Below are 27320 nucleotides of genomic sequence, written 5' to 3'. Positions count from 1 at the left end.
CATGAATATTTTCTTTTCTTGTTGACAACAACCTTTTCATTTTACAGTAATAGACATAAACTTGTTTGTAACATTCAACTTGCCCATTCAAGCGTATAAAAGACATTCAAAATTGTCACTTGTTCATTGAAGCATATCAACACATTGAAATAATTCACTTTCTTATAGATTGAAGCCAAGTCTGTTGAACATTTTAAGAAACTAAATATAGGAATGGAAAATAAAATCATTGAACTTCAACAGAAACTTAATCAACAGGTAAGTGCTCTAAAGTTTCCAAAATATTGTAAAAGCTATCTGGAACTTTGTATTACCAGGGAGTTGTTAACAACTCCCTGGTATTAGCATGAGATATTCTAAATATACTCAGACTTCTCTGCTTATACCAGGGAGTTATGTAAAAACTACCTACTTATACACTATACTTATTGTTCCATTGTATTAGCTTCTTGTTTATTTATTTTTAAGAGTAACTTAAAACTATATATAGATTGATTATTTCTACTTTTATTTTCAATAAATTTCAATAAATATATTTTAAATTATGTTATTCAAATCATGAATAGGTTTGAAAACTAAAAAAGTAGCAGATAGTAGAATATTTATACTGACATTATTTTTTTGTGTTTTCCCCATAAATTGATAATAAATGTTTATTTTTCTAGGCAAAAGTTTCATCAATGAATAAAGAAAAAGAGGAAGTTATAATAAAACTAGAAACAAAAGTCAAAGAAATGGAAAGCCGCGGAGGAGAAGTTGACGTGCTGCAGAAAAAGAAGGTAGAGATGGAAGACGAACTTACAAAGTTGAGACGCGAATTAGATGAGACGAGAACCGAAAGAGACAAACTATTATTAGATATGAAAGCTGCACAAGAACAGTTTAATCAGGTGAAGCCTTATTTTAGACTAGATAGTAGACAGGTTTACAGAATGTACTTAGGTTTTGCCAAAATCATGGCAACCGTCTTACAACACCTTGATAAGGATTAGTACCCTCATTCTCATTCCTTTATTTTAATGATATTTTAGCATGGAAACTAAAACTTAGTTTGTACAGTAATGAAAATACTAAAAACACCTTTATAAAGATTTAAACCTTGGCTCAATAAAGTTTGACAAATTTATCATTCCATTTATCCAACTTTGCCCTTCAAAAATCCCTTTCCTGTTTAATACTACTACAGTAGTTAGCTACTAATTGTTCACTATATATATATATATATATATATATTGTTTTAATGTGCAAAATGTCCAAGGTGCTATTTTATATATTTTTATATATTTTATTATTAACATAAGTTATATTTCAGCTAATAACATTCCATTTAGGGTTGTGCGTATATTAACAACAATATACTAATAGTGTATTTCACACGCTAATCTTGAAACAAAATTCGCTGCCAGGATAATAATAATATAATGTGATGTGAGAGTGTTTGTATGAGGTTGTGATGTGATTTTTTGTGTTGAGTGGTTAGGAACGTTCTGTAAATCTCACCTCAATCTTTCCGTCTTCCACATGTCTATGATAGCTAGTCATAGGCGTATCCAAGGTGCGGCCTACGTGGCTTGGCTCCTCTTGCAAAACATTAAAACATTTGGTTAAGTTCATCACATTATTTGACATTTCAATGAAAAAATAACTGCTAAAAAATCACACCCTACAATTACACCGCTGAAATCATTTATATATTATTTATGCAAAGCTATTTGTATTTTATATATGAGATGTAAACTCCAATATTGGACACCCATGGGTCTGGATTGATGATGCAATTTCTCTAGTTGGGAGGAGTTTGAGATCCTTTGGATAATTTTTATTTAAATGTTGAGAATTTGTGGATTTCAGAGTATTAAACAGAGTTAGACAACTGCATTATTACAGCAATAATAATATAAAATATATACATAATGATATTATATTTCCACCAATTTATCTATTAGGTAAACTCAGTTTGCATAATAAATTGATATTATTACTAATATATAATGATTAAATAATATTAATATAATACAGAGTTATAAATACATAAACAATGTGAAAAGTATTAAAAATTAACATACTAATCTTCATTCTAATATCACAGCTTAAAACAACATACATTGAATAAAATAATATTATTATTGGTAGGTTATATACAAATTCAATAATAGTAACTATTTATTGATATTTGTGTATTGTTCACTAATACATTCACAGTGCTAGTATACTAACAATCAATAAGTTATTATCATTAATAAGCCAGTTATATACCAAACTAACTTACTAACTAATAATAATAGGGGATGGCCATACAATCCCACTTTGCCAGTATTATTGGAGTATAACCCACCAAGTTTGGGCAAATGTACTTAGTTCTCTGAGACTATACTCAATCAAACAGTAATAAGTTTTAATTATAGATATATTTAGTTTAATTAGTATAATAACACATAAACTATCTAAATATTACATTTTTTTAAATAGAAACCATAACATTATTATAAAGTTAACTTATTGAGTATTACTTATTTTGCATTCAGCTTAAAAATCATGATTTGTAAACAAAGTGCAGGCATTTTATAGTATTTCAAACAAGTAGATATAATTAGTAGAATTTACACCAGTAGTATGTTAAACATAGTAATTTACACAAGTAGTATGTTAAACATAGTAATTTCATTTTTCTTTCTAAAATGTGCAATATGAAAACTTCCATTAGTTACATACCTTGTAAACATACTGTATTTACATTTTATGTAACAATAATAATGTTTATTGTTATCTCCACTAAAGCTCTGTCTACACTATTTTGACAAAAAAGTGTGATCTGCCCATATATGATAGTGATATGCGTAAATATGGTAGATCATTGTGTCCATCACATTTTGTTGTCACATAAAGTTTGATAGTGTAGACAGAGCTTCAGGAAGGTATGTTTTCACCTTTTATTTGTTGTTGAATGTACAAGATATCTCACATGGTTCTTGGCCTAATCTTTACGGGTATTCCTAGGCCTGTGGAACAATCATAAGTGTTTGGTCTAGATACTGTCTTGTTTTTTGTTTAGGTATTGTTTGTTTATGTGGTCTGCCTTTGTTTATCCTGACCCTTTGTTTTAAAATTAGGACATTATGTTTTATTATGATTTAATCTACTGTACTGTCTCAGCAGGGAAGAGTGACATTATTGTAATTTCACTTTTCCCTGGTCTCAGTTTAAGTCCATCCACCCAAATTTGAAGTTATTTTCATCATATTTTCTGAAATGTTGAAACGTATCGAAGGTGGTCTTATACTGGAGTCAGTACAATATTTTATAAAAATATTATTATTTTATCAAATTATTAGTTTCTAATTCTTTTGGCAATAAAGGATGCAAGGACAGACCATCTTGTTTTTATCTTGTTTTTTTGTTTGTTTTTCACATTGTTGTCATTTTGAATAAATTTTAACTTCAACAGAAGAAGGTATCACCAATCAATTCTAATTGATCATTCATCAAAATCAACTTTGTCATCATCATTATCATTGTTGAGTTACTTGAGTCTTGTTGTACTTTTACAGGACTGAAATATTTTACCAGTATTCAGTATTTATCATTATACTTATCTACTCTTGGGGTTTATTTTAGGAAATTATTGAGAGGATCATAGTTGAGATTGTTTGTGTTGTTTGTGATTGGAAGTACATTGGATAGTTGATTGGGAGCTTATATGAGATTGTTTGTGTGTGATTGCAAAGATACTTGTTGTAGTATGCGAGCTGTTATTAGTACTTTGCTACAATTAAATTAAAAACTGTATTTGGAAAAGGTATAGCTATGCACAACTCAAAAACTTCTCAGGGAATGGGAACCAATCATTGATCGTTAATGTGTGAATACAGTGAAATATTGTCAAATTTTTTTTGATCTACAATTCTTGTTAATTTCTTTGTTGTTTTTAATAGGAGAAAGAATTATTAGAAGCAGAAAGTGAGAAGTTAAGGAAAGATGTTCTTGAAAAAGAAAATATACTTAAAGAACAAGGCGAGAGAATGGAAGGTACGTATTGATGTCACTAACAGTATTAAATCATACATAGCTACACAACACATGCAGTATGCTTTCTACATATGGTAGTGATGTGCCCAAATATGGTAGTGATATGACATCATGTCCATATATGGGGTTCAGGGACGATTCGGCCCTGAGACGATTCGGCCCGGGACTATTCGGCCCACTTTTGGTGAGACGATTCGGCCCACTTTTGGGCCGAATCGTCTCACTTTGTGGGCCGAAACGTCTCACTTTAGACCAAATTCATATTTATTTTTTTTGGTATTTATCCAGTTTTTAAAGGTGTTTAACAATCCGTATTTATTGATATTGACAAAGTTGATATAATATATATATTAAATTACTAAAAAAACGTAATTTTATATTCAATTTATTACTTTGAAAACCTTGTTTATTTCGTGCATTCGCCAAGCGGCCAACAGAGGGCGTAACTTGTTTACATCGTTCGCGTGACTAAAAAATGATTATTTTCGACAATGTTTTCAAAATGTTTGCTTTATTGCATCTTTATCCCTAGTAGTGCTACCCCATAGTCTCTCTGAAAATAAAGTTTGGGGAGAAAAGCTTATTTTATGCTTATAAATGCATATCAAAGCCGATAAATGTAAGTGTGCCGAATCGTCTCAGGGCCGAATCGTCCCGGGCCGAATAGTCCCGGGCCGAATCGTCCCAGGGCCGAATCGTCCCGGGCCGAATCGTCTCAGGGCCGAATCGTCCCGTTACCCATATATGGGCACATCAAATTTTTTTGTCACATAAAGTCACAGAGCTATAGAAACTTTAAAATTAAACAAATAAACATTAAACAAATTTATATTATTTTAGGTGAAATTAAAAAACAAGTTGAAGATGAGACTGCGGGTCTTCGTAAGGATCTAGAAGATGAACGATACAATCATCAAAAACTGGTACAAGATTACACGCGACTAGAACAGCGAAAACAAAACCTGGAAGATGAAGTGAAAAGTTTAGAAACTGAGGTAAAAACGATGGAATCGCATCCAGTAGAAAGACAAATTGTAATAGATGTAAAGGAGGGAAGCGAGTCTGGCTATGGTACGCTAAGTACTACTGAATTGGATGACACCGATACTGTAGATAGAGAAATTGAGGTATGTTACACATTTTTATTTATTAAATTCACAGCCAACAGAGATTTAAAAAAAAATTCCACTAGCAGGCTGAGATAAACAAAATAATTTACACAAATATTTTCACATGAGCATAGTATTTTATTATTTATTTTTTATTATTTATTTATTTGAATTTGCACAATTAAATTTTAGCTCAAAATTTATCAAGTTGCCATACATTTTTAAACATAAATGATTGTTTTATCATTTTAGGAACAAGGCGAGGAAAAGGCCAGTATGGATATGAGTATCTTCTTAAAATTGCAAAAACGATTAAAAGATTTAGAAAAAGAAAAGAAGCAGTTAGAGGTTGATTTAGAAAAGAAGGATGATGTCAACAAAGAGCGTTCCAATGGTTTAGAGAAAGAAATTCATACCACAAACCTACAGGTAAGTTCTTTTGGAACATTTAGCTTTTGGTCATGTGTGATATAACAACAAAGAGGTTGAGATTGGTAATAATTATAATTTAATTTATGTGTTCAACATAACTTCATTTAAACTCCATAACAAACAAGCCAGAAGAACCAGAAAAAATAATAATTTACTATTTTGAAACAGAGGACAATTTTCTTGTTATTATTTAGAATGAATTACATTTACAGATGCAGCGACTAAAAGAAGACAATAATAAACTAAGAGAAGAAGTAGAAATGTACAAAGAGTCTTTAGAAAAAGCATCTGATGGTGATGGATCTCAAGTCATCAAAGTCTTTAACCAGCAGATTGAGGTATTGAATCTTGAAAATGAAAAACATCGCGATGAGATCATTAAATTAAAGACTGAGCAAATAGTTCATCGAGAAGTGACCACACCGGATGTAGTGGACGCAGGAACAAACACTGACCGTCAGTTGTATGTAGATCAAGCGGCTGAAGATTTGAATAAAGATGGTGACTTGGAGATGGCTTATCAGTCGTTGAAAATGACAAATCAGTAAGTGTTTAACTTAATTTTAGGGGTTTGGGAAAAGTAGTGTGTGTATGTGCTTACAGAATACAGAATATTTATTTGTCAAAAGATGGAAATTCGTTTTGTTGACAAGCTCAAACATTTAAAAATATAAAAAAGTCATTAACACAAAAATATGAGTGTAAAATATTGGTGGTAGGTATATGCGCCTGGTGGTGTTTATGCGTGCCCGTGGTGGTGTTTATGCGTGCCCGTGGTGGTGTTTATGCGTGCGTGTGGTGGTGTTTATGCGTGCCCGTGGTGGTGTTTATGCGTGCGTGTGGTGGTGTTTATGCGTGCGTGTGGTGGTGTTTATGCGTGCGTGTGGTGGTGTTTATGCGTGCCCGTGGTGGTGTTTATGCGTGCGTGTGGTGGTGTTTATGCGTGCGTGTGGTGGTGTTTATGCGTGCGTGTGGTGGTGTTTATGCGTGCGTGTGGTGGTGTTTATGCGTGCGTGTGGTGGTGTTTATGCGTGCCCGTGGTGGTGTTTATGCGTGCGTGTGGTGGTGTTTATGCGTGCGTGTGGTGGTGTTTATGCGTGCGTGTGGTGGTGTTTATGCGTGCGTGTGGTGGTGTTTATGCGTGCGTGTGGTGGTGTTTATGCGTGCGTGTGGTGGTGTTTATGCGTGCGTGTGGTGGTGTTTATGCGTGCGTGTGGTGGTGTTTATGCGTGCGTGTGGTGGTGTTTATGCGTGCCCGTGGTGGTGTTTATGCGTGCGTGTGGTGGTGTTTATGCGTGCGTGTGGTGGTGTTTATGCGTGCGTGTGGTGGTGTTTATGCGTGCGTGTGGTGGTGTTTATGCGTGCGTGTGGTGGTGTTTATGCGTGCGTGTGGTGGTGTTTATGCGTGCCCGTGGTGGTGTTTATGCGTGCGTGTGGTGGTGTTTATGCGTGCGTGTGGTGGTGTTTATGCGTGCGTGTGGTGGTGTTTATGCGTGCGTGTGGTGGTGTTTATGCGTGCGTGTGGTGGTGTTTATGCGTGCGTGTGGTGGTGTTTATGCGTGCGTGTGGTGGTGTTTATGCGTGCGTGTGGTGGTGTTTATGCGTGCGTGTGGTGGTGTTTATGCGTGCGTGTGGTGGTGTTTATGCGTGCCCGTGGTGGTGTTTATGCGTGCGTGTGGTGGTGTTTATGCGTGCGTGTGGTGGTGTTTATGCGTGCCCGTGGTGGTGTTTATGCGTGCGTGTGGTGGTGTTTATGCGTGCGTGTGGTGGTGTTTATGCGTGCGTGTGGTGGTGTTTATGCGTGCGTGTGGTGGTGTTTATGCGTGCGTGTGGTGGTGTTTATGCGTGCGTGTGGTGGTGTTTATGCGTGCGTGTGGTGGTGTTTATGCGTGCGTGTGGTGGTGTTTATGCGTGCGTGTGGTGGTGTTTATGCGTGCGTGTGGTGGTGTTTATGCGTGCGTGTGGTGGTGTTTGTGCGTGCACGTGGTGGTGAGTGTATGTGTAGTGATATATTGAGTGTTTGTATAGATGTTGACAGCAAATTACTGACAACTTGGTAGGTTATATTTTGTTTCATTTTAACTGTTTTATAAGATTTTTGTATCCATTCATTCTTCATACTAAGAACTATATATCTGAGATGATTCACTTTACATCTTGACAACACAGTGTAGGTTATGGTAATAGATAATCAAAACTAAAATATTTAGTAAGTCGTAAGAAAAACACTGCCTCAAATAACTCAATGCCTCAATGATTTTCAATTGTGCACATTAATGTATGTGAACAATGTGTTTCTAGATTTTTTTAAACCGTGTCATGTATTACACAAATTGTGCTTGTCTCAGTCGATCAAATCAATTTTTTTCTTAATAAAGTTGGATTGTATGATACTCATTTAGGCTTCTTAAAAATACAGCAATGCAAATTCTCTTCAGCAGTGGTTCTTTAGGTGTTTACTCAAAGAATAATGATTATTAAAGCATGAATTTAAGTAAAAACTAAACTAAATATTGGTGTTTTTATTATTGCATGCAAAAAATGCATTTTTATATTGAAATATATTTATTATTTATATATTATGATTATTTAACAACGACATTTATCCGTTCACTTCAAAAGCAATTGTAAGAAAGATTATTTTTTACTTCTGATATGTAGTGTGGAAATATTAAGTAAGCTATTGTTGTTTTGTAAATATAAAAGTTGTTTGTTGTATGTTATATTTACCTTTTTCCCCAATAATCTCTTAAAAATCCCCTTTGAATGTACCTTCCTGTCCGTCTCAGTAACATTACATTCCACTCTGTCACTTGTCACATTAATCTCTTGTCACTTTCCCATTTGTTACCATTTACATTTCCTTCTAACAACTTAAACGTCTTTTTATATTTCAAAACGAAAAATCAGTTTCCATATTATGGACACCAAACCTTCTCTCGCTCTCCCCTACTTGATTTATATTTTTAATCATCCTTGCCAAATATTCACACTCTACTCACAACCACTAGCTTCCTTACACCCTAGCTTTCCTACACCCTAGTTTCCCTACACCCTAGCTGCCCTACACCCTAGCTGCCATACACCCTAGCTGCCATACACCCTAGCTGCCCTATACCCTAGCTTCCCTACACCCTAGCTGCCCTACACTCTAGCTGCCCTACACCCCTACTCACAACCTACTGTTAAATGTGTGTGTTTTTGTCCTGTTAGTTTAATCACAGCACTATCAGTCAGTCAGTCCAGCTTACATGACACTGTACATAAATATGGAGATCTAGCTGAAATACAAAATGATCTTTTGATTCAGAAATTGTGAGTAACCTCCTCCACCTATTGGTTTACTCATCATCCAATCACGTTTCTTCCTCTTTCAGCTTGTTTTCAGCGCACTCAATCTCTTGCATTTCACCAATAGGATAGTTTAGCACCGTTCTTAGCACTAACTTAACTACTTTCATTCAAACAAGCTTGTTTTGTTTTGCTAATTAAAATTATATTTCGGTTTCTAAAATATTTCTTTATTATGAGACAGGGTAAAATAGTAACAGTGTAGTTGGTGTTTACTGTAACAACGGAAAAGACTTTTATATGCATGCTGTTTTGTTCTATAATAATACAATAAGTATTTGCATTTGAACATAGTACAGGTGTTACATCCAGTAGTTAATGATCTGATGGTATTAGATAATAAGAATATGTAAATTATCTATTCAGCATATTCATAAGGGTTTTAATATTATAGTACTGTACCAGGATTTAAGTAATGTATAAAGGTGTAAACCTTGAAAAATAGAAAATTTGCATTTATGCAAATAAGACAATCTACATAAAGGGCATTTCTTGTTTGTCTAGAATGCATGTTGCATGCACTCTAATAATTTGATTCTAGGGATTCTGTTACATCTACTTTAGTACCGGTACTTTTATGACTGACTTAAGTAGTCAACTGGTACAATGCATCTTAAGAATGTCTTTTGGATGTTGTTATACTATTACTTGATTGATGCCTTTTTAAAATGTTTCTATTATCAAATATATATTATTATTTAATTTAAATTCATTGTAAGAAATACATAATATTTGAACAATTACATTAAGCATTGTTTCACCTCATATCAATATGGTTTTTATTCAATTATAGGTTAATCATCATCATAATGTATTTTCCACAAATATCCATGAATGTTATTTATGATGACAAAAGTGACATTTTTATAAAAAATGTTTTGCAATTTTTTAGAATTCTTGAAAAAGAGTTACAAGCACAGACAAAGAACCATGAACATGAAGTAAAGGAATTGAAAGAAGAAGTGAAGAAAGTAATGAAAGACAACGATAGACAACAAGAAATTATTGGAGAGGTAAGAATTATAAATACTGGACACTAATACAGTTGCTGTCACAGAAGACAAGTTTTGTCTTTATTTCATTATCATCATCAAAATCATCATCACCATTATCCATCTGTACCATTATCATCATAACTTTAAAAAAAACATTCTAAAATTTCGTCCACAGAATTTGAAATTGAAACCAGAGGATCGTGTGAATGCCATTGCGCAACACGAAATCACACGGTTGACGACAGAAAATATGGTACGTATCAAGCAAATGGTGGATGTTAGATTAGAAATTGTGCTAATACAGTATTGTTATTTCATTTATGTATATATAATATATGGTAGTTTTATCTTATATTATAATGTTTTTCCTTTACCCCTAACAAAAAGTTTTCACACACTGGGGCATCAACCTCCACCCTGATGTTTGTAAACTCTACAGTTTTGATGTGAAAGGGGTAATATTCAATATTTGTTGATGAGTAATGTGTTAATGACATTCAAATAAATAGTATCAACAATCATAGCATTCTGCTACTGCCCTTTACATACCACTGCAGTACATACACCACAGGCTACATACACAAACATAGGTAAAGTAGTATATGATAGGTACAGTATATGAACAGTTTCAATAGCAGTGGAAGGGATGGTAAATAATAGGCCTAACTAACTCAATATATATCATGTGAATGTATTTGTTATATTTAACAATGTTTAATAATCATATTAGTATGTATTTAACCACTAGATATGATTGCATGATTTTGTATATGATATACAGTATTTAACTTTGTTTTTTACCTTAGCATATGCGTCTTTGTGTTAGGGAGAATTTGGTATGACATTGTAACATTTATATATTGTGTAACATGTGAAGATTGTTTAGTAATCTAATATCTAGAGTAGTCAGTTACCTAACACATTGTCTATTATGATTTAAATACAGAATATGTACTTAGATAAACTTTTATATTACGTTTTATTTATTAGCTTTTTTGTTAAAAATAAACCTTGCATTACTTTAAAGCTCTGTCTACACTATCAAACTAGTTTGACCAAAAAAGTGTAATGTTCCCAAATTTGATAGTGATATGCCCAAATATGGTAGTGATATGACATCATCATATCTAGGCACATCACACGGTTTTTGTCTATAAAGTTTGATAGTATAGACAAAGCTTTAAAGCACAGATAAACCAGAACATCTTCAAGTAATAGATTCCAATTATGTTTATAGTTATGCTGCTGTTAGATGTTTGTCTCTAAATTTGTTTTTAACATTTTAATGTTTTATCAATGAAAATATAGACCAAATTTTCTGCATTTCTACATTATTTAAATTTATACATTTTTAAAAAATAAACAATCCTCATTATCATTGTCATCATTATCAAATGCTACATTTCAGTGCATGACATAAACATATTATTAATTAGTATTAATTATTGATTGTTATTAATACTATATTATTACATTTATGTTGCTTAGTTTTTAATTGAGTAGAATTTGTTAAACATGAATGTGAAAAATCCTTCTACAAAAGGACTTTACACTTATTCCAGCCAAGCAAAGTACCGAAATGTGATGTTTGCCCTTTCCTCCTATCTGCCCCTTACCTGCCCTTGACTGTTTGACCGCATCTTGTCCTCGACAGTACCTCCTATCTAACCCTTTATCCAGTTTAGCAAAGCAATAAAAACACCACATCTTGCGCTCAATGTTATTATCTTCCTCTTTTTCAAAGTTTAAATTAAATTAAAACTCCTTCACACCTTTTCCTCAATCTTCTTCTATACATCTTTTATCCAAAAGAGTTCTTTTACTAACAAAATGAATTATGTCATATTGCTGTTGTTTTCTGTCCAATGCTTAAGGGCCTACGATTGTATTTGCTTCATCTCTCCAAAGTTTAACTAAGTGATGTGAAAAGGGTATATATTATGAATTGGGAAACAAGTGCATTGTATCTATTGTTTATTCAAATTATGAGATTAATGGAGAAAGTATTAAACAGAATATAACAATTATAGGTGCAACTAAGGGAGTTTGATTATTATTAATATTTACATTTTTAATTTCAGGATTTGATGGAACAAAATGAATATTTAGAAAAGAATGTGAAGAAATTGAAGAAACAGTTGAAGGCAGCTCACAAGAAACTGACGTCAGTTGGCGAACCATGTAAGTGAAGATTTTTGTTTGTAAACAGAATATTAAGCTCTGTCTACACTGTCAAACAAAAAATTTGATATGCCCATATATGGACATGAAGATGTCATATCACTACCATATTTGAGCATATCACTACCATATTTGAGCCTATCTCTATAATATATGCGCACATCACACTTTCAATCTAGTTTGATAGTGTAGACAGAGCTTTAGAAATCATTAGACTCTCAAAAACTCTTAAAAATTAATTTTTGAGTAACATTTAAATTACTTATTTTACAGCTCCTGGCCTTACGCCTACAACAGATTCGCCGGTGTCAATTTTAGCAAATCACCATGACATGGGCACGCCAAATCATGGCCCAGCAGTACGCCACAAAGAACGTGACCTGATGGGAATTATTGAGTACCAGGCAGATGATCAACCAAGGCTGATCAAGAATATTATTATAGGTGAGTTTGGTTATGAGCGAGGGAGCTCTACTTGCTTAATTCATTGTATGTTCAAGTACTGTTGCTTAATTCCACTAGACACTATCAGACAATCAGAATAGACAGTTAGTATTACAGTACAGCCCTTCTTTGGACACCCCTATTCATGGGACTCTATTAAGGGGACTCATTTCCATGAAATAAAAGAAAAAAAAATGAGGGATGTATGTTTTAACACTACAGCCAATCTCTATTTAGAGGACACCTCTTTGAAGGGACACTTTGTTGGGTCTTGAAGGTTTCCTCTTAATAGGATTTTTACTGTAATTAGCAAGAGCTCTATTGATAAACTTTGCTTTGTAGATAATTTAACAAGGTATGTTTATTTGTCAGATTTCAAGCCCAAGATGGCGGATGGCTATCTACCTGGTCTACCAGCCTACATTATATTCATGTGTGTCAGGCACGCTGACTACATTAACAATGACAACAAAATTAAGATGTTACTTACTGGGGTCATTAATGGAATCAAGAAAACAGTCAAAGTAAGATGTAGCATTATGATATTTATTTTATGAGAGTTTCCTGGAATGCCACATAGGCCTTAAAGCAGCCTCCCTCTTAAATAAGCGCAGCATTTTCAACACAGTACCCAATTTTCCAGAAACTGTTGTAATTTATTTATTTTATCCAATTGTTTACTATGATATGTGATTGGCTCTACAACAGATGTAGTCATAGGCCTACTGTACATCCAAAATATACTCTTCATATTTGACAAATTATAATGTTACAAATGTAATGTTTCGAATAGATTCGACTTGTTTTACAGTTTTTTTTATAAATCTTGTCTTCTTTTTAAAATGTTGTATGATTTATTCAATATAGAAACATTTTGAAGAATTTGAGTATGTTTCTTTCTGGTTGACAAATACATGTCGTCTGCTACACAACCTTAAGCAATACAGTGGAGAACAGGTAATTCACCTTTGACCTTTATCCTTGTGTCTTGACGGCCTACACTTAGGTTAAAGTGTCTGTTGGTGCTTTTGATATGACTACATGCTAGTTTTCAGAACTACATCTACAATACTACATTCATTCTTTAACATTTATTTCGATAATTAAGATCATGTGCTTTTGCTACAAATGTCTCACTAGTACCTAGAACAAAAAGTCTAACTAACCTTCTACACAGTCATAAATTCACAATAATTGTATTTACTTTTTCATGATTTATTGATCGAATCAAATAATTGTTATTCTTATCTTGTTTGTATAGAGTTTTTCGTCACAAAATTCAGACTTCCAGAATGAGCACTGCTTACGGAACTTTGACTTGTCTGAGTATCGACGTGTATTGAATGATCTAGCTGTACATATCTATCAAATGTTAGTAAGGATCATTGAAAACCAAGTGCAACCAATGATAGGTATGTAACAAGTCCTAGTTAGAGTATGATTGCATGTTATTAGTGTCTTTTGCTGGCTGAAGAACCCAATAATCCTAAAGCAAAATTTCAGATAAAAGCCATTCTCTCATGCATATTCAATTCTATTGAGCTTTGTCAAGTGATTACCTATTTTTACCTTCACTTTGTTTACTTAGTTCCTGCAATGTTAGAAAGTGACAGTGCTGGATTAACGGCCAACAAGCCAACAGGAATGAGAGGTCGAAGTTCAAGTAGTGTTAATAATCCACAACAAGAAATGAGGAATGTTTCCATTGAATCAATTATTAAACAGGTAAGATTAATGAGTTAGTGTGAATGGCCACTAGACCGCTATCCGCTATACAATAATGACAAATGAACTAAATAAAATTGAGAAATGGTGTAAAACTAATAGATTAAATATTAATACAACCAAAACTACGTATATGTTATTTAGTGGAAAGAATACCAACATTGACACATCCCAATTTGTACTTTCAATAAATAGAGTTTCAATAGATAGAGTACCATATACTAAATTTCTCGGTGTCATCATTGATGAGAAACTGAACTTTAGAAACCATACAAATGCAGTTTCTTGTAAAGCATCCTCAATAATTGGTGCCATGTGTCATATAAAATATTTAGTATCTACTGAAGTATTACTTACCATATACAAGACACTTATATTACCAGTGTTGACATATGGTATTATTGTATGGGGTGCGGGAAACAAAGAAAATTTGGATCGCCTCCTTTTGCTTCAGAAAAGAGCTCTTAGGATTATTTGTAAGGTAGACTTTCATCATCCTTCTTCTCAGCTCTTTGTGAAAACGGGCACAATTAATATATTTGATTTGTATAAAAACAGTGTTTTAAATTTTATGTTTAAATACCAAAAAGGACAACTTCCAAAATGTTTTAATTCTTTATTCAGTTTATTTGATAATTATCATGCATATAACACTCGAAATAAAGACAATTATTGTATAAAATTAAAATCAACTAATATGGGTCAGCAAAGTATAGCATATAGAGGACCTAAGCTATGGAATCAACTTATAAGAAATATAAGAGAGAGTGAAAATATATCAATATTTAAAAAACTATTACTAAATAAATGCATTAAACAAAACAATATATCTTTGCGAAAACAACATTTGTAAAATATGTCTAACTTTAACTTAATTAATTACATTTTCGTATATATTCTGAGACTGTGATGTATATATATATATATATATATATTATTATATCACGTTGTATTTTCCTTCATTTATTTACTACATGAAAACATTTTTGTAATATATTTGTAAATTTATATTTTAAGTTAGGGTGCCACAGATTAAAAGCTTTGCTTTCTTGTGGTTATCCTGTTTTTCACACTTTATTGTACTTAATTTTTTATTTATATTTTTATGAATGTTGTGTGAAAAATAAAAGAATCAATCAAATCAAATCAAATCCGGGATCAATGTGAACTAGCTCTGTAAACTCATCTAAGGAAAGAAATAGCATCTCTTTACTTAAACCTTATCAAATACAAATAATCTTATTCTGGTTTTTTTTCAGTTGTCAATCTACCTTGCAGTTATGAATTCCCATGGAGTGGACCCTCAACTCATACGTCAAGTTATGAAACAGGTAGTGTTACCATTATACTTTTATTAATGTTATTTACATTAGTTAATTCATATCATTAGTTAATATACAAAACTGTACACACAACTTACCGTAATTAAAAAATTTACATATGATCCATAATTATCCATTTTATTTTTTCTTTTTGTTATATTTTACTTTACTATTGTTTTCATTTTTGTACATCTGATTTTGTTTATGTGATCCACCAGTGATATCAGTACTATGATACTGAAGGTGTCTTCACAATAAAAACAGAAATAAATAAATGTTGTTCTAGAATCCATGTATTTACCATTTATAAAGCAGAGAATATTCTTAATGTTTGAAAAATGACTTTAATGTAAGAATGTAACTAAAGCTTTTTATGTGATCAAATATTTCCTTTTTTCTTCTTAGACGTTCTACCTGGTTACCTCAACAACAATAAACAACCTGTTGCTACGTAAAGAAATGTGTCATTGGTCAAAGGGTGTTCAAATCCGCTACAATTTAAGCGAATTGGAAGAGTGGTTACGAACAAACAACATGTTTGACCAAGGGATGGAGAACATACTAGAACCACTAGTGCAGGTAGCCCAGCTATTGCAGGTCAAGAAACGTACAGATGATGATGTCAAGTTGATCTGTGATACATGCAGCATGCTGACAACCACTCAGGTAGGTTTCAAGCATTAGTTGTTGTTGAGCTGTTTTAAAAGAGTCTTCCAATATTAATTCCTTTAAGTTAAAAAACATATTCTATCGTAAATTGTTTGTTTTTTATATTATATTTTATGTTGTAAAGAGTTTAATTTAGTTAAGTATAGATGTTTATATTTTATCATTTTTATATCAGCTGACCTGCTGATTCAGCTGGAGAGTTACCCTCTATAAATTAAATTGAAATAATGATACCATATTCAAACTTGGTTGCATGATAACAACCACAACATCACAAGTTTACTTTATTTCCTGTTATTTTTGAAAAATGAGTTCTTGTGGCACTAAAATGTATTCAAAGTCAAATCATTTCTCTTATTACTGTTTGCATTTTAATATTATTACAGATTGTCAAAATCCTGAGCCTCTACACACCAGATGAGTATGAATCAAGGACAGAAATCTCATTCATTAGGCAAGTTCAGCAAAAATTAAAGAATCGTGGAGACGCGAAACGTGAAGCTCAGCTTCTGATCGACGCTCGACATCAAATTCCAGTAACATTTCCATACAACCCATCGTCGGTACTTCTAAACGAAATTTCAATTCCTGCCAAATTCGGTCTGAATTACGTACATTGTATATAAAATGACACTTAGGATATCGTTCTACAGGCATATTATATTTTATGAGTAATAGTTAATAACAGTAATAAGTTTGATTATTGGTGATGGAATACACTTAACAAATGAAATATATATTAACATAGTTTAATTGGTATCAATATTGCAATGTTTGTGTTGTATAACAAAGTTGTGGTAATATATTGTTGGTCATGTGATGCAGATAGATATTTAGCCATGTTGTCATAGAAACCATGTGCTATGTATTATTATCAGATTATTACATTTATGAACTATATTTAGCCTACTATATTAGACAATAAGAGATACATAAAATAATTATTTTATAATATTGTTGACAAATTATTTATATTATTCATATCAGGACCAAACTGGTACAATTCCAATACAATTAAATCAATTTTTTCTTCAAAATGGAAGATTATCCAATCAGGGCACAAGAAATACAAGCGATTATTTAGCTAATCAAATTTTAGATTTATTCAGGTTAATCAAATTTACGTTATAATTGTAACTAAAGGTAAATTTATTTTGTTGTTGACCAAAAAATGTAAACTCAACACTATGCATTTGTAACATGTACATAAGATGGAGTTACAGTTTCTTTATTGTATTTCACAGTGTTTACTATTTCAGTTTCAAAATATATTGTTTGCTTGAGTACTGTAACAAGAAAATTATACTTTATCATTTTACTTGTTGATTTACTGGCATCCCATCAAATTAACTTTTATATAATATCTCATCATTTTTTTACCTCAATAATCGATCGACTGCATGTTTATTGATATTTTATATTAAAATGACTTAATTACCTTTATGTATTTGTTTAATATGTTTGTATTATAGTATGGCAGGAAGGAACGTCTCGCTAGCAATATATTGAATTCCTCATAAAATTGGTTTTAAATAACAGTTATTTTCTAACTTAAATCATCGTTTTAAATTGAACCAAATAATGTAGATATTGTTTAACCAGAAGTATATGAGTTATTGCACTTTTCAGATACCTATTTTTGTGATGAACTGTATAAATATATGTGTATGTGTCTATATAATATATATATATCAACTCTTGTATTGATTATTTCTGGTTGAAAACACTGGTGTAGAATCGTAATTAAAAGGTGTACACATAATAATTACTGATGGATTACATTTTAGTAAAAAGAGTTTATTCATGGAGGTTTACCTCCATGGTTTATTCATACTATTTTTTTTCATAAATGAAATTGATTTATAATTGTGTTTGGAGGCATGGCATTTGTTTTACACGTACAGTAATATTAGCATGGATTTGGGTTATGTCTCAGAAAGGTTGTAATGAATATATTAACAATAATTTGATAACCAACCAATGGTTTCATCTCCATTCTTTCCTTCAGTTCTCCTCTCCTCTCCCTCCATTCTCTTCTTAATCCTTTCTCTTCCATTACCTCCCTTCAAAGCAATAAATTTTTTAACAGAGACATATATTTAAAAAAGTTTTTTCATTTTTATTCGGGTGAAATCTTAAGTCACCCTATTGTAGTTTCTCAACACATTGAAACATTCCCCTGCCTTATACTGAAATAATATATGCTCAATCTGCACTATTTTTCCATTGAATATTGTGTATTTCTAACAGTAAATCTTTGCTAGAAATAAATGAATGTACTATACATCATAAATATATTTTACATATAGATTATTAATGACAGCTAACTGCACCATACTGTAGAATATTTGTATCTGTACACATTGACAACAAGTCATGTACAGACCTTTATTTTCTGTTGCTATTTATATAATAGTTGACAATGATGTTAGTCTTCCAAACAGTACAATGTTCTTGTGCATGTATGCTGATACCTATGTTGTATTCAAGCACCACTTTCTGCTGTAATTTTCCTAAATGATACATTAATTCACTTCTAGAGAAAACTGGACACATTTTTGGTGAGTGGTTGTCCTATATAGCATTTATGGTTTACTGTATTACTGATTTTATTTTGCAAATTCAGCAGAAAATTGGTAGATTGTGGAATAAATGTAGTGTCACTGTATTACTTTTTAATCTGTCAACAAGTACACCATGCTGAACTTGAGAAACAAACTTGTTTAGTTCGATCCTAGTCCAAACCAAATCCAACTTAGCTTAAAACAATTATGTGTGTGCGTGTGTTTATAGATGGCGATGTATTGTAAACCTTCGACCATAAAGAATATTTATTATGCAAAAATGATGATTAAATTTACTAATGTACACAAAGAATGTTAAATAAATTAAATGGCTATTCCCACGTACGTTTCATCTCTCATTAGTTTATCGTGTATGCCCCCAGGACCACCTCCGCCTCCAGATCAAGCAGGATTGAGTGAGATTACTAGATAATTATGGAACTGTTTAGAATCCAGTGTTTTGTTGTTAAAACAAGTTTAATGGATATTTTTAAAAGAAAAGAATAGAATGCTATTTATTGTTGCTTTTTCTTTAAAATAGAGTTCTACAATTTTATCAATGAACAAGTAAAATGAAAAAAAAAATATCGACCCTGATGGGACTCGAACCCACAATCTTCAGCTCCGGAGGCTGACGCCTTATCCATTAGGCCACAGGGTCGGGCATCATGGGAAACAAATAACATATCTATTTAACCACTAGGTACTGTAAATTAACATCTGACAAAGATAGTCTTTTTTTAAACAAATATCCTGGGAAAATTTGTGCAAATATAGTTATATATTATCGGTAAAAAAATTATATTATTTTTTGCTATAGCTGACCATGAAACTCTAAATAATACAGTTTTCGATGATAAATATAAAAAGAGTTCTTGAACAAAATTTATGCATGGTGTAAAATATGGTTTGAAAACCAAACTCTCGTTAATATCATTCAAACAAAATATCCAATATTATATAATATCTATTAACTTATTTTAACAGTAATATTATTATTATGATTGATTTATATTTATTATTTTTATTACTTTTAAGACAATTTTGACCAAAGATTGATAAGTAAATCGGAGTTAGTGAATCCGTCACGATATTTTTTCGTATGTTACTCACAACCAAATTAACATTACAAATCGCGAGGTATATTCAGAGCGTCATTTCGACGATCGAGCATTCTCTACTTCTACGGAGCGCCATTTATGCCTTTATTTACTTCCGAAATAGAAATAGTACTACGGTAACTGGTTCAGTGGACCAAATTTAGCACCAGTGGAGCACAGTGACTATATAAAATAGAAATAAGTCACTAATTTTAATATCTTTTCGTATGTTAATACACTGTGCTCAAGTGGACCCAACTTGGAGACAGTGATATAAAATAGAAATAAGTCACTGAATTGTAATATCTTTTCGTATTAAGCATATTTGAATACCTATCGGTATGGTACCATACATGTTCGACAATACAGTGTCACATATCTCTATTTAAAAAAAAAACAATATTCAAAAAAAAAAAAAATATCCGTCGAGGTTCGAACCCCAGCCGATAGCACTCAAAACTGAGCATTACCCGTTACGCCACCAAGTACATGACTGAAAAGCTGATAATAGTCTATTTATACGTGTATTACGTAATTCATCATTACGTCATAAATATCTTATTAGCCTTGTTAAACCAAAATGATCAGTTAGCTCAGTCGTCTGAGCGTCGTGTTAACAACACGTATGTCGTGGGTTCGATTCCCACGCTGGTCGGTGGAAAAGAGTTAAGGCTATGCGAGCCACTGTGTTTGGGGTTCACAGATCATACGTCCCCCTTTCCACCACACATCATGAGGCGACAACATCAATGCATCTGGTGATGTGGTGGAAACGACCCCAAAAGGCTGTGGCAGGGCCTTAGTGCTGAGGCAGGGAGAGCACATTTACCATCTTTTTTTTTTGGCTCTCGCAAACTCCTTTGGTGGTTTAAATTTTATGTTTAGCGCCCTCAATTTATTTTAATGTAAAAAAAAGGGAATTAATTCTCTTCCTTACGTGTTTAGAAGAGAATTAATTTTATCTCATCGTAGTTTGGTATGCCGGGCGTTTGTTATGCAAATGAGTGTGCACATGTGCTGTGGGAAAGACGGTATTGTTAGTCATTCGCGATCAACACACAACACTGTTCAATTTTTATTTTGTTAATCTTTTACATTAGAATTGTAATTCTACCGTTACACATTATAGTGTACTTTTAAATATTTGTTTCATGCAAGATATTGTATTGTAGGCCTACTAATATGTTGTGAATAAAAGTTTATGGCAGAATAAATAAATAAATAAATAAATAAATATGTTTTAAGCAGATCTTCGAAATTGAAGTATATATGAAGTCGAGTTTTTTTAAAACCCAACCTAAAATGTTGAAGTCGCATCTGGATAGTTGAAATTTTAACATTATCATAATTATCATAGGTGACTATGTATAGTAATAAGTATAAGTAAGTGCATTTCTGGGCTCTATTTTCATTGCTCTGCCTCAACCATGGATGGGCTAGTACTGGAGACTTAATATTTAATTTTATATTTCAATGAATAGGTGCACTTTCCGGGGACAAGCTCATATATTGTCTTGGTGAGTCTTATGTTTGTTTCATTCAAATCATGTAACGCCATTTTTTCGGGCGGTAATCTACTGTATACAGCTTTTTTTTTCAAAATTGTCTTTGCTCAGCCCCAAGCATAATGGGGTACTGAAGATTCTTATGCATGTTGTTTGAAAACATAATAGATGTCATTTTTGGGTACCTTGTAGCTCTATTTTAAACAGTTTGGTATGTGCGTGCGTTGTTATGCAAATGAGTCTGTGCAGGTGTATTATGGTAAAGATGGTATGTTAGTCATTCGCGGTCAACACGCCACACTGTTAAATTTTGATGCTGTTAATTATTTACATTAGAAGATTTTTCAAATCATGTAAATAAAATATTTTCCGGGCGGGAAGTTAGCAGTCCTCTCGTTTTGTTTGCAAAAGTAATCTCGAAAAGAACTCCATGTGGAAAAGAAGCCCACCCAAGAGTACTAAAAATGAAGGAGCACATGGGCTTCTTTTCGAGGTTTTATGGCAGTCTATTTAATGGAAAATAATGCCATGCAACTTTGTTTCTGATTTAAAAAAAGTTCCACTTGACATTTACAATCCTCAAAATATCTCTCTTTCAAAATAAAAGAAAAACAATATTCATTATTTTCCATTTAAAAAAAGAATCCACTGGCGCCAAATTGGGTCCACTTGAGCACAGTGTATTAACATACGAAAAGATTGAAACTTGAGTGACTTTATTTCTATTTTATATCACTGCTCCCCTGGTACCAAATCGTGTCCACTTGAGCACAGTGTTTTATACGAAAAGATATTAAAATTTAGTGACTTTATTTCTATTTTATATCACTGTGCTCCACTGGGGCCAAATTGGGTCCACTTGAGCACATTGTATTAACATACGAAAAGATATTAAAATTTAGTGACTTTATTTCTATTTTATTTTTTTATTAAACCTTATTTTGTGAGGGTGACCCTAAACAGCATATGCAGACAGTCAAAAACATATATGAAAAAACGGATGAACTATGTTCAAAATATATAAAAATATATAAAATATATGTACTTAAATACAAAAATATAGCCTACAATACTATACAAAACGTTGAGTTTTTTCTTTTGGGATTAAATATTTTTTTTAAGCAGACTTAAAATTATTTATTGTTACCGCATTTCTTAGTTTGGTGGATAGCAAATTCAGGTATGTTGGTGCTCTATAGATGAAGCTGTTCTTAAAAGTTTCAGTTTTAGGGAAAGGGACGACAAATTTCCTCTCACTGACACTTCGGGTACATCGATGATTAGGAATTCGGGAGTAAGACCATTTGCAGACCTGTAGGCAAGGGAGCCCAGTTGTAGATGCATGCGATCTTGGACTGTATGAAGATTTAAGGTGTTGTAAATGTTAGTTCGTGGTGTGAGAGGATGAGCTTTAAGGATAATGCGAAGTGCTCTATTTTGAATGGTCTGTATTCGGTCAATATTCGATCTGATTCCCCAAACACTACATCAATAGTCAATGTGTGGGAGGATTATAGTGTTATAGAGGAATATGGATGTGTGTTTATTAATGAAATGACCTAGCACGCGATAAGATGGAGATGGACAAGCCCAGTTTGGAACGAGTTAATTTACATGAAAAGAAAAAGATAAATTTGAATCAATGTGAATGCCAAGATGTTTCTGTTTGTCAGTTTGTGATATGGGTATAATACGAAACGATATTAAAAGTAGTGACTTTTATTTCTATTTTATATCACTGTGCTACCCTGGGGCTAAATTGGGTCCACTTTAGCAGTTACCGTAGTACTATTTCTATTATTGAAGTTAATAAAGGCATAAATGGCGCTCCGTAGAGAAGTAGAGAATGCTCCAGTCGTCAGAATGACGCTCTGAATATACCTCAAATCGCATCGAGGCGGCAAGTTTGATGTTGTAGGCCTGAGCTTAAGCTGAAATATGAAATTTAGAGCTAAAGTTGTTGATGTAGCATGCATAGATCGATTTATTCGTAAGTCATAAACCTAATATATTAAACGATATAGGCCATAAAGACCTAGCTAGCCAACTAGGCCTAGTCGAATGGGCTGAATCGTCTCAACGGACCAATAACATTTCTCACCCAGTGCCAGCAGAGTGGAGTGTCTGCGGCGGCCAGCAGCAAGTGAGTGCTATACGTCAATGAATGAGACCTATCCTAGGCCTAGCTAACCTACGGCAAGGAAAAACATTAATGTGACTACGCTTATTAGGACTCTTTTAGCCATACATTATAGTTAAGCCTACTAATGTACCTATACTAGAAGAGGCCTGATTTTATTTATACCTTTTTTAATTTTAATCAAATAAAATATTCATTTTTGTTGGTAGGAGTTTTGACAACAATAGCAAAAATGACGCACCTTTGTGTTTTGCGGATAACAGAAGATAAAATGTTTTTCATCCTCAATGATAATGTATGCAAGGGTAATATCTGGTGCGAAGTAACAGCTGTAAGTAGTATGCACGGTGAAACACATTTTTACATGATTTATTATCTAGTATAGAGTGTTTATTCATCATGTTGATTTAATAATATCCTGGATTTCTAAAGTGCCTAATGTGAAACCTCTAGTCTAAGTGCTGTACATATTATTATATTACCCCTGTCATTTTTTTTATCAATCTCACGTATATGGAAACATACTCCCATAAATGCAGAGATAGTTGTGTCTTGACATTTTGTACACCTGGGTGGAGAGAGGCAAATGTAAGTAAAGTATCTTGCCAGACACTGCAAACATTTAATCAATATTGTATCACTGCATTGTAATATTATGTAATGATTATATTATTAAGAATAATGTTGTAAAGTATTGTTCTTTTCAGAGTAATTTCTTTGATGAATTTAATATGGAGGGAGTATCTTCAGATGCAAATGAAATCTACCTTGAAGTCACCCCAGATGATTTAGTCAGAGCTGCCAAAACAGCTCAATTTGCTAAATCTCTCAAAATAAAGCTCACTAAAAAATTAAGTCCGTGTCTCACATTTTTTGTGGAGCTGGTATGTGTTTTTCAATTTAAATATCATTTGTTTTATCTTTTGTCTTATCATTCATTGATTTATTTATTTCTTTGACATATTGGTATCATTTTACAGTACTTGGAGGCTTTGTGCATTAAGTGCTATATAAGAACAACATATTATTATTTACAGTACTTGGAGGCTTTGTGCATTAAGTGCTATATAAGAACAACATATTATCATTTACAGTACTTTTCAAGTGTCAAATCAATTGATATGCTGTAGAAGAAAATTAGAATAACATTAAAACACTTATTTATTTTTTTACCTCTTTTTTTTTGCTTTAGTGTTCAGTAAGTGGTCATAGCAGAACCGTGAATCATGATGTTCCTGTTAATGTTATACCAAAACGTTTGTGGGATGAGTTTCAGGAACCAACTATTCCTGATTTTGATGTAATCTATCAAATATTTTAAGTAAATTACTATCAAAATCAACATTATTAAATTCATTAATTTTATCTTTTATACTATGATATAATAGTGAATGTACCCAATTAATCAATTTATAAGTAATTAGTATATAAATACCAGCACAATCTGTTATGCTCTGTCTACACTTATCATTTGGTAGTGATATGTTGTCATTATTTTGTCACATAAAATTTGATAGTGTAGACAGAGCTTAAGGCTTAGACAGTAGAACATCTCTTTTAGGAAATCCATATTAAGAGGAAGTGACCACCAAGGTGCAATTTCTTTTAGCACTACAGCGACCGGTCCTAAAGTTGTCCCCTTAATAGGGGTTCTACTGTATGTGTTTTTGATACAATTTTTATTATGTCTTCATATTTTTTATAGGTAAGCATTAATATGCCATCTCTAAAATTCATCAAAAACGTTGTAGAAAGAATGAAGAATATTGGAAGTTATCTGGTGAGTTATGATAAAAGTAGTTCTCTTGTAAGCAATGAATGCAAACATGTAGTTTACATTAGTGACAGTTTGGATGATCTGTCATTTTTGTTGTTGTTAAAATTGTTGAAGTTACTTGCATTAAATGTATAACCTTCAAGCATTACCTCCCAGAGAAAACCAAACTTGCAAGTTCAGATTATGTGTGACATCCACACATGTTTCTATGTAATAAAATGCATATTTATCTAGTTATCATCCCAGTATAAATGAGCCTTAATTGTGAAAATAGTAGGAATGCACAAAAATACTGCGTTTATTATCGGAAATATTTGTTTGCTTTGTCATAGGAACTGTCAGCCAATCAAAATGGAGATATGACATTAAAAGTTGAAAGTCAAATGGCCACAGTATCCACACATTTTAAATCATTGCAAGTTCAATATTTTGGTATGTTCATTTTAACTTTTCTTTGTGTTAAGTCTCTTATTTTTAACTGTTAGGTATTAAAAAAACACGGACAATATGGCACTGACTACTGGTCATACCTCCATTAAACCATTTCTCTTGTTTTATTTTTTTTTAACAGATGATGAACCATCTGTTTCAACAAGAAATAAAGATGAAATGTTTGGAGCAAAAATTGATATTAAGAGATTTCAGACATTTTTTTCTGGTCTACAACTAAATCCACAAAAGATTATTTGTAGTAAGTTGAATTATTGTTATTATTATTTGGAGTTTTTTGTTTTGAATGGACACCACATTAGGTTGGAGGGCTGAGGAATCTACTAAAGACCACTAAAACAGTCATTCCAAATATTGAGAAACTCGTGGCTATATTCACCATTCACACTAAACCCTTAAAATTACAAAAATCTCCAATCTAAGTGAATAAAATTTAAGGGAAATACTTTAATATTAATTTAAGGGAAATATCTCACTTAAGTGTGATTGGTGAATACGGCCACAGGACTTGATTCTGTAAAGTATACTTTTTACATTCAACTGTTTTATTGCTTGTTTTAATGTTTATTTCAGATATTGTTGATAATCGTCTTGTTCATTTTCTTCTTCTACAAGAGGACTTGTCTTTACAATATAGTATGCCAATTGTACAACAATAAACCGGATGTAATAAAATGAACAAAAGCAGAACTTAGATATATTTCATACGCATCCAACAGCTCCAGCCATGCAATGTGACCATTGCATGATACTCGCAAGCCAGTATTAGCTGGTGCTGCCTGCTCATCTTGCCCCAGTTTATTTATTTATTCAACTTTGTTTTACAAGGGTAGCTCTAACAGCTGTACTACAGCATTACAGCTGACTTGAAGAAAAATATACAGACGACTTTCAAACATAAAGATACAAGAGGATTTATAAAGTTAAATTCTCAAACAGATTGAAAAATGTTAAATTCATACATGTACAATAAATTAGAAAAATGTTAAAATTCATTAGTTACATAAATATTACCTTAACAAATCTGCATTTTGGGTAGTAGCTACCTAACTACCTTGCCACTTTTGCATTAACAACAAATCTATAATATTTTATAAGGCTTTAGAACCTCTAAAAAGAAAAGACATATACTATAATATTATTATTGAAAGAATTTATTTCATATATGTGGGGCAATGGCAGAGTTATATCCATGTACAATACATTAATTTGAAAAGTTTTGTAATATCTGTTGTATAAATGTATGATCAAATCACTACATACTATGTAAAATGTAAATATATTATAACAAGTTTATAATACACTTTTTGATCTTTTTTCTGTTGTGACAAGTGTGTTTACATAATTTTATATTACTTATTAAATGGTTTTAATATTTCCAAGTCCCAAATTGACCAATGTTTTAATTAGAGAGGAGTGGGACCTGGTCAACATTTGGCTCGTTTATTAATGCAGGTCTATCTTGACCGGTAACAAAGAAAGTTTGTTATTGACTGAAGTTTGGATCAAATTGATATGGACAAATTTAAA

General features: G+C 32.4%; 2 protein-coding genes and 1 non-coding gene across 7 annotated transcripts in view; 2 read left to right on the top strand and 1 right to left on the bottom strand.

Annotated features, from left to right (window-relative positions):
• LOC144836685 (unconventional myosin-Vb-like) overlaps nt 1–19159 on the top strand; it is a 44641-nt gene extending 25482 nt beyond the window's left edge. For all 4 annotated transcript variants that reach the window (XM_078691603.1, XM_078691601.1, XM_078691600.1 and 1 more), the window contains 17 exons: nt 169–258; nt 666–890; nt 3933–4026; nt 4867–5153; nt 5388–5564; nt 5780–6111; nt 9811–9931; nt 10089–10166; nt 11995–12094; nt 12368–12538; nt 12911–13062; nt 13406–13495; nt 13800–13950; nt 14127–14263; nt 15523–15594; nt 15991–16251; nt 16641–19159. In XM_078691603.1, coding sequence (XP_078547729.1) covers nt 169–258; nt 666–890; nt 3933–4026; nt 4867–5153; nt 5388–5564; nt 5780–6111; nt 9811–9931; nt 10089–10166; nt 11995–12094; nt 12368–12538; nt 12911–13062; nt 13406–13495; nt 13800–13950; nt 14127–14263; nt 15523–15594; nt 15991–16251; nt 16641–16880 — 2778 coding nt within the window. In that variant the 3' untranslated portion in view covers nt 16881–19159. The remainder of the gene's footprint in view (nt 1–168; nt 259–665; nt 891–3932; nt 4027–4866; nt 5154–5387; nt 5565–5779; nt 6112–9810; nt 9932–10088; nt 10167–11994; nt 12095–12367; nt 12539–12910; nt 13063–13405; nt 13496–13799; nt 13951–14126; nt 14264–15522; nt 15595–15990; nt 16252–16640) is intronic.
• Nucleotides 19160–19406: 247 nt separating this feature from the next.
• Trnar-ccg (transfer RNA arginine (anticodon CCG)) lies at nt 19407–19479 on the bottom strand. The gene has a single exon. It is a non-coding gene; the product is annotated as a tRNA-Arg (tRNA).
• A 3795-nt stretch (nt 19480–23274) lies between these two features.
• LOC144851838 (checkpoint protein HUS1-like) lies at nt 23275–27306 on the top strand. 2 transcript variants are annotated; one of them, XM_078709479.1, is made up of 8 exons: nt 23275–23413; nt 23773–23894; nt 24271–24447; nt 24756–24863; nt 25269–25343; nt 25673–25772; nt 25912–26031; nt 26364–27306. In XM_078709479.1, exons 1-8 carry the CDS (start codon nt 23362–23364, stop codon nt 26447–26449), a joined length of 840 nt encoding a protein of 279 aa, XP_078565605.1. In that variant the 5' UTR covers nt 23275–23361; the 3' UTR covers nt 26450–27306. The 2 variants fall into 2 exon arrangements, with proteins under 2 accessions (XP_078565605.1, XP_078565614.1); XM_078709488.1 differs by lacking the exon at nt 23275–23413 and adding an exon at nt 23425–23566.
• Nucleotides 27307–27320: the final 14 nt, after the last annotated feature.

This window comes from Antedon bifida, chromosome 1 (genome assembly GCF_963402885.1).
Source record: "Antedon bifida chromosome 1, ecAntBifi1.1, whole genome shotgun sequence".
NCBI lineage: Eukaryota > Metazoa > Echinodermata > Crinoidea > Comatulida > Antedonidae > Antedon > Antedon bifida.
Note: the sequence above shows the minus strand (reverse complement) of the source record. Positions and strands in the feature narration are given on the sequence as shown.

Bases quoted from the DNA above. Each gene is read 5' to 3' on its own strand.
- LOC144851838 (XM_078709479.1), top strand. From the start codon at position 23,362: ATGAAATTTAGAGCTAAAGTTGTTGATGTAGCATGCATAGATCGATTT. The intron at 23,895-24,270 runs GTAAGTAGTATG...TGTTCTTTTCAG, and splicing joins TCTGGTGCGAAGTAACAGCT to AGTAATTTCTTTGATGAATT. The intron at 24,448-24,755 runs GTATGTGTTTTT...TTTTTGCTTTAG, and splicing joins TCACATTTTTTGTGGAGCTG to TGTTCAGTAAGTGGTCATAG.